Here is a 7,656-nt window from a genome sequence, read left to right on the forward strand (position 1 = left end):
CTCCCTCCACCCCTATTGCTTCTTCCAGGGGCTGTGTGTGGATGTGGATGTCTGTGTAAAGCCTTTGATTGCAGCAGGGAATCTGTGCTCAGCAGAATACCAATGTGCTGTGGTCAGGACAGGGAGGATGGTGTGCGTGTGCGTGTGTGCGTGTGCGTGTGTGTGTGTGCGTGTGTGTGTGTGTGCGTGTGCGTGTGTGTGTGTGTGTGTGCGCATGTGTGTGTGTCTGTGTGCACGTGCGGTGGTGTAACCAGATCTGTCGGCTGCATAGAGCTGCTTTGCCGATCTCCATGGGAACCCGGTCCTTGGGAAACAGTGGGTGTGTGTGTGTGTGTGTGTGTGTGTGTGTGTGTGCGCAACCGTGTGCGCGTGTGTTTTAGAAGCGACTTAGCAAACAGGCCTCCCCGGAGTTGCCACGGCCGCAGAGCCAGCCAATGGGAGAGAGGCAACCCAGGCTAAAAATAGCTCATTCAGAATGCTCCAGTCAGAGTGGCCGCTGGGCCTTGGGGTGGGCGGGGCCTACTTGATTGACACATCGCTAGCTTTGCTTTCTGCCTTGACAGTTTGCTCACTCAATGATTTCTACTCTTTTCTATTCAGCTGAATTGAACACCCACCTGTGCTGGTGTATCTGGCCATTCAGGACTTATACTGTATGTTAAACCCCTTACTGTATACCTCATTTGTTTACGAGATTAGAGAAAGATCTCTGTCCAAATGTTTGTTTTTATGAATATCTGTGGAAAACAAGCAGAGCAATTGAATTGGAATGTCTGATGGGGAGAGTAGGGGAGCATGCCAGGAAGAGACTGTGACTGAGAATCTTTATTCTGTTTGATAATTCTGCAAATTTAATTTACAGCATGAAATCATTTGACAAGTCCATTGAACCATTTGTGACTATTTCCTGTTCTCTCTACCCACACAACCCTCTTTCCTCTCTCTTCCTCTCCTCATCTCTCCCCTCTCCCTCTCTCCCTCCCTCCCTCCCCTTTCCCTCCCTCCCTCCCTCCCCTTTTCCTCCTCCCTCCCTCCCTCCCTCCCTCCCTCCCTCCAGCACCAGCAGGACCTCCTGGCTCTGAAGCATCAGCAGGAGTTGCTGGAGCACCAGAGGAAGATGGAGAGACACCGTCACGAGCAGGAGCTGGAGAAGCAGCAGAGGGAGCAGAAGCTGCTGCTGCTCAAGAACAAGGAGCGCAGCCAGGAGAGTGAGTGGCTTACCTCTACATTACCTGTGGCTAACCGCTACATTATCTGTGGCTAACCGCTACATTACCTGTGGCTAACCGCTATGTTACCTGTGGCTAACCGCTATGTTACCTGTGGCTAACCACTACATTATCCGTGGCTAACGCTACATTACCTGTGGCTAACCGCTATGTTACCTGTGGCTAACCGCTATGTTACCTGTGGCTAACCGCTATGTTACCTGTGGCTAACCGCTATGTTACCTGTGGCTAACCACTACATTATCCGTGGCTAACCGCTACATTATCTGTGGCTAACCGCTATGTTACCTGTGGCTAACGCTACGTCGTCACTGGCTAAGAGAGACTACTGACTATCAGTGACTTACTCACGTAGCAGTGACTTATGCTGCTTTATCGTGGGCAAAAGCTACATAATCAGTAACACTACCTCATAATTCTACATTACAATTGACCGATGCTACATAATCAGTATTGCTTAATTATTATGCGTATTGCTACATTATCTGTAGAAAGGCCGGGGGAGCACTCTCTGGTTTGCAGGTAAAACTGTATCATTGGATCATGGCACACCCACTTAGGGTTACAGGGATGTAGCGTTCCAGATAATATCAGTTGAAAAATACAAAAAGTGATTACCCAGCTCGATAGAAGCGATCTGAGACCCAGATGCCCAAAACCAGACCCAACATCAGCAAAGAGCTCTAGATGAAACTCCCTAATGACAAGTCGATCATCATAAAACCGTCCGACAAGGACGGTGCTGTTGTCATTCAAGACTGCACTGACTATAGAGCAGCAGTCCTCTGGCTAGACGAGGAACAGTTCTATGAGAGTTCTAGAAGAAGTGACCCTCCAGCCCCCAGGAACGCATATGTATACCAAGATCTCTTTCATTTTCAACCTTTTGCCAAATCCCTGAGACTCGGAGACTCAGCGGACCTGATCCGTAAACTCTCAAGACATCACACTACCCACTGCTGAAGGCATGATGGCCGCTCTTGATATTCAAGTGTTCTACACTAATGTGCCGACTCCCAACTCCCAGTAGTTGGCATTGCCCATAACTGTCTGTGGTTGGGACTCTGTTAAAGGTTTGGAAGGGGTTGAGTGACCACTTTACTTGTACTAGGATGTGTGGGTTGTCAAAGTCCCTCGGCAGAGGGCTCGGTGCTGCTCTGAACCCAGAGTATTCGTTGGTTGCAAATGCCGATGCTGGATGGAGCCTCTCTAAATGTATGCTAAGTTAGACAGAGTAGGGACAGATAGGGTAAGATTTAATTTCTTTTATTCCTTTTGTTTACTTTAATTTCTTTTATTTCTTAAATTACTTTGTCTACATTGCATTACCATGATGTAACGCTTAAAGCTTAAATAAAGTACAAATCTGCATTTAAAGAAAAATAAGTATTTTAGTTCTTGTTAGCAGTTTAGATAGAATTGAAATAGTCACGTTGTGTTATCCTCCTTGTTAAATTGTAAAAAGTTAGATTTCACTGCGCATATCACATCATAGAATCTAAATGGTTATTCTAGCCTCTTTTTAAAATATCCCTTTTGGATGAATTGTCCTCATCAATAAATTGCATTCCTGCAACCACACCAACTGGCATTCATATTGTGGGTCGCTTACGGAACAAAGCCAGAAAGAGGGGAAACTGTGGGAAGTAGACGGTGAACAGCAGGGTGAATCTATTCGACACCAGCCTAAGTATATCTTTAGAAACCTATTAGGGTAAGACCCTTTAGGCTGAGGATCTAACCCGTTGGCCGCAGGGCTGGTCAGCTCGCATAGTGTGCAGCTCGAAATATTCCAGTGTCCAACAAAATCACTGGCATGTGCTCCGACTTCACCAGGGGTTTTTACAAAAGCCAACCATAGCGTTCAAACGCAACCCCAACATGCGTGAACTGGTTCATGCTGCCCACCCACCCTGTGCGCTCTGACACACAGACCACAATGGATGGCTTGCCTGCCCCACACGGACACTACCCAATGCGTGCCAGAAAGGTGAAATCGTTCACCCAGCCCAAAAACAACAAAGAAGTCAAACTCAATCGACTGACAATCGGTGCCTCGGGAAGGGTTCGCCTACATTACCCCATGTCCTCTACTCTATGTGGGCAAAACAAAACACCAGCCAGGATAAAAGCACGATCCGAGGCTTTGATATGTCTGCCCCCCTAGTTACCTATTTCATCAACAACAACCACTCTGTACAAGACCTCAAATTCTGGGCCATGGATAACGTTATTCACAACTCCTGTTGTGAAACTTTAACAGGGAGCTCCTCCAAAAAGAAGTCAAATGGATGTATAAGCTCGATACGGTCCCACCCCAACGAACCTAATGAGGAACTGGAACCAGCATGTTTCTGTAATGTCTCGTAACGCACTGTGACTCTGTAAATAATAATCCCTTTGTGTGTGTATATATGCTGATATATATTGCATTATATCTCGTTCCGTTGAATGCCTCCTCTGACCTGTATTGTTTCATGCACTCCCCATGTTTCTCTCGTCTCGTTAAACACTGCACTTTGTGGTGAGACTCAGCCCCACCACACCATGGTTACAACACGTTGCTCTCGTCCCTGAGTGTTCTATCAAGCTGCTAATCGCTTTTTGTGTTTTTCAATGTATGTTATCTAGAGTGCTGCGTCCCTGTAACCCAATGTATGTTATCTAGAGTGCTGCGTCCCTGTAACCCAATGTATGTTATCTGGAGTGCTGCGTCCCTGTAACCCAATGTATGTTATCTAGAGTGCTGCGTCCCTGTAACCCAATGTATGTTATCTAGAGTGCTGCGTCCCTGTAACCCAATGTATGTTATCTAGAGTGCTGCGTCCCTGTAACCCAATGTATGTTATCTAGAGTGCTGCGTCCCTGTAACCCAATGTATGTTATCTAGAGTGCTGCGTCCCTGTAACCCAATGTATGTTATCTGGAGTGCTGCGTCCCTGTAACCCAATGTATGTTATCTGGAGTGCTGCGTCCCTGTAACCCAATGTATGTTATCTAGAGTGCTGCGTCCCTGTAACCCAATGTGGGTCCTTTTGGCTCATTTGTGCGTCATGATTAAATGACACAGCTTTATCTGCAAACCAGAGAAGGCTCCTCCCACATTCCCTTTTTTCATATATTTCCTGTATGGAGTCTTTGGGCACCTATCCACTACCACTGTCAGAGCTTATACCATTATCTGCAGGTAATGCTGTGTTATCTGTAGGGAATGCTGCGTTATCTGTAGGCAATGCTACATTATCTGTGGATAATGCTACAGTGACGAGTGCAACATTGTTTTGATAATGGTGGTTTCAATAATAGGAGCAGGGGTTGCGGAGAAACATTAGAGAGAGCAGACACTGCTGTTGTTCAACGACAAAAGAGCGCAGCCAAGAGACTAATTGACTAACACTGCATTATCAGTGGCTGTATGTATTGTGATATTAGTGGTAATAGCCATCTCCATAAAAGCTTCCCAACGCTACCTCTCTCTCTCAAACATTTTCCTAACAGGACACCCTCAAAACACTTCCTTAACCTCCCTCACGCCTGCCTCTCTCTCTCTGCCTCTCTGCCTCTCTCTCTCTGCCTCTCTCTCTCTCTCTCTCTCTCCCCCTTCACGCTGCTCTGACTGAGTGCCAATGTTCGAGTGCAGCCATCACGTCACAGCAGATGTCAGGGAGGCTACCCCTGCCTCAGCTCTCCTATAACTGGTCCAGACGCAAATGTCACAACAGCACTTTTCAAGCACATGCAGTCAGGGCACCTTGACCTAGTGCATCAACGTTCGATTGGAAGGCTACACTACCCTAGGCTAGCCTAGCCTAGCCCAGCCCAGAGTGGGCTATACAGAGTGTGCTCAGCTATCTACCATGTTGCTATGGTATGCCTTCCGTGACAATACCATTTTGATTTGTATTATTATCTAGTGTGCAACTTGTCTGCCTTTTTAATGTTTGAAATTTCAAACCAAGTTCGCACGGCAGGGCTAGGATAGGCTTGCATCGAGTCCTGGATGCTAAACTGTGGGAGCTTTGTTAAGTGCTGCAGTAAATTGCCCAGAAGGCAGTCTCATAAAAGCCAATTTGCCTCAGTGGCAAGGCGTACAAATTGGGATGTCAGCACTTCTACCCGCAATGTGATTTAAAATGCGTCTGTGTATTAGCAGTCATCACATCCTCTGACTTGCCATCCCCTTCCACCCCCTTGACATGTTGGTCACCTGTTGCCGGCTTCCTTTTTCTCTGTGTCTGTTTCTTCTGTCTCTGACACACATTTAATCCCCTGGCAGGGATTGAACCCGGGTCTTCTCACACAACAACCCCTGGTTTGAGTAGAAAAGTGTGATCTCTCTTATCACCTCCAGGGTACACACACTTGTACATTTATTTTGTCTATTTCATATTTGTCTTCCAAGCCACACACAAACACCCCATCTTTCTTTTTGATCTCTCTCTCATACACACAAGTCCCCGCTCTTTTTCATCTCTCTCTCTTTTCCTTCCTTTTCCTCTCTCTCTCTCAAACTCTCTCTCTCCCTCTCTCTCTCTCTCTCTCTCTCTCTCTCCCTTTGAAGACTTGTTTTACCGGGTGTGAAGGGGGGGTGGTAATAGTGTGAGAAAACACCTTGTCATGCATCATTTAATAACACACACACACACACACACACCAGAAAAGCACATTTGACTGCGAGATGGGAAATCTGTGGACTTCCTATGAGAGTGTGTCAGTCAGCCCCTCTCACGACTCTCAGATCAGCAGGAAAGATCTCAACGTCAGGTCTCTTCTGTTACGACCAATAATGATACAGTACATGTTGCCATCTTCATTTACCACAACTGTCTGTCCCTAGTAACAGTTTCCAATCCCTTTGTTTCATATTATCTTAATGAACGAATGCCCTGAGGAACCCTCTTCCTCTCCCAGTTGTGTAGACTAGTACAGAAGAGTAGTACATGGCACAGTAACAAGTATTGAAGCAAATCCTTTTCTCGTCTGTTTTCACGGTCTCGTTGCTGCCGGTGTGATCCCTGACCGTGGTGGGAACCCCTTGTGTCTCTCTCCCAGGTGCGGTGGCCAGCACGGAGGTCAAAATGCGCCTGCAGGAGTTTGTCCTGAATAAGAAGAAGGCTCTGGCACAGCGCAGCCTCAACCACTGCATGCCCAACGACCCACGCTACTGGTACGGGTGAGTATCCGACCCCTACGCTCACCCACCCCAGGGTGGCATAGATGGGCAAGTCTATTTTTCTAAGTCTCCAGTGCAATGAAATGCTTAAGGCAGAGCAGCTCTACAACATCAACAATACTGTGTAATAAGTACAACATGTAAGCATAAATATAACCACTAAAGGTCGTAACAGTAAATGCAGTAGAACAAAAAACAGAATATACAGAATTAGGTACAGTGATAGGTACAGTGATAGGTACAGTGCCTTCGGAAAGTATTCAGACCCCTATTCTGTATTTCAATTTTAATAAATTTACTGACATTTCTAAAAACCTGTTTTTGCTTTGTCATTCTGGGGTATTGTGTGTGGATTGATGGCAAATTCTTTTAATTAATCCATTTTAAGTTGAGTTTATAACACAACAAAATGTGGAAAAAGTGAAGGGGTCTGAATGCTTTCCGAAGGCACTGTATAGTCCATGGGGGGGGGTTATTGTATTATATCGCATCGTATGTCTTATCATATCACTTTGTATTGTGTCATATAGAGAGGTCAGAGGTCAAAGGAATTATAGAACGGTGGCCGCACATCTACAATGACACTTAAGATCACATTGATTAATAAGTGAAAAAAAGAGATGGGACAATAACTTGTCAATATCTCTCAAGGAATGTCTCTTTATTTGAGAAGGAATTGGATATGTTTAACTTGAACGACGCCATGACAAAACATGGCTAGATGTTGTTCAAGACGACTACTGTAAATCCTGACTCGAGGTGTGTGTGTGTGTATGTGTGTGTGTGTGTGTAACTGTGCAGTCTTCTGAATGAAAAAATGACATGTCGCTGTTTTTTAAAATACTTTCAGAGTAACTTTTTAAAGCTGCTTTTTCTTTTCCCTTTTTTTTTCTTCCACTTGTTTGAATTTGAGTACAGAAAGATTGTTGAAAGAGTGAGGTTTCCTAAGTAGCGGGGGGGGGCTCTGTTTGTAGTTTTTGATTGATGGTTTCTGATCTTTGAGTCGTTCGTGTGTTTGAAGAGAGAGAAAGAAGAAGAAGAAGAAAAAAAGAGGATGCCACCTCTCCTGCTCTTTAAATATTTGAAGAGGTTTTAGGCAGCCTAACTTTTTCTCAGGCGACAGATAAGACAGCCAGAAAAACGAGTGACTGAATGGTAAACGACTCCCTCGCTCTCTCTCTCCCTCTCTCTCTCTCTCTCTCCCTCTCTCTCTCTCTCTCTCTCTCTCTCTCTCTCTCCCTCCCTCTCTCTCTC

General features: G+C 45.7%; 1 protein-coding gene across 1 annotated transcript in view; it reads left to right on the plus strand.

The window, feature by feature from the left end:
- Window positions 1-7,656, plus strand: part of hdac4 (histone deacetylase 4) — a 112,490-nt gene that overhangs the window by 65,884 nt on the left and 38,950 nt on the right. Inside the window, 3 exon segments of the mRNA XM_083682066.1 lie at window positions 1,058-1,208; window positions 6,282-6,402; window positions 6,933-6,936. Coding sequence (XP_083538192.1) covers window positions 1,058-1,208; window positions 6,282-6,402; window positions 6,933-6,936 — 276 coding nt within the window.

This window comes from Argentina silus, assembly GCF_951799395.1.
Source record: "Argentina silus genome assembly, chromosome: 12".
Classification (NCBI taxonomy): Eukaryota; Metazoa; Chordata; class Actinopteri; order Argentiniformes; family Argentinidae; genus Argentina; species Argentina silus.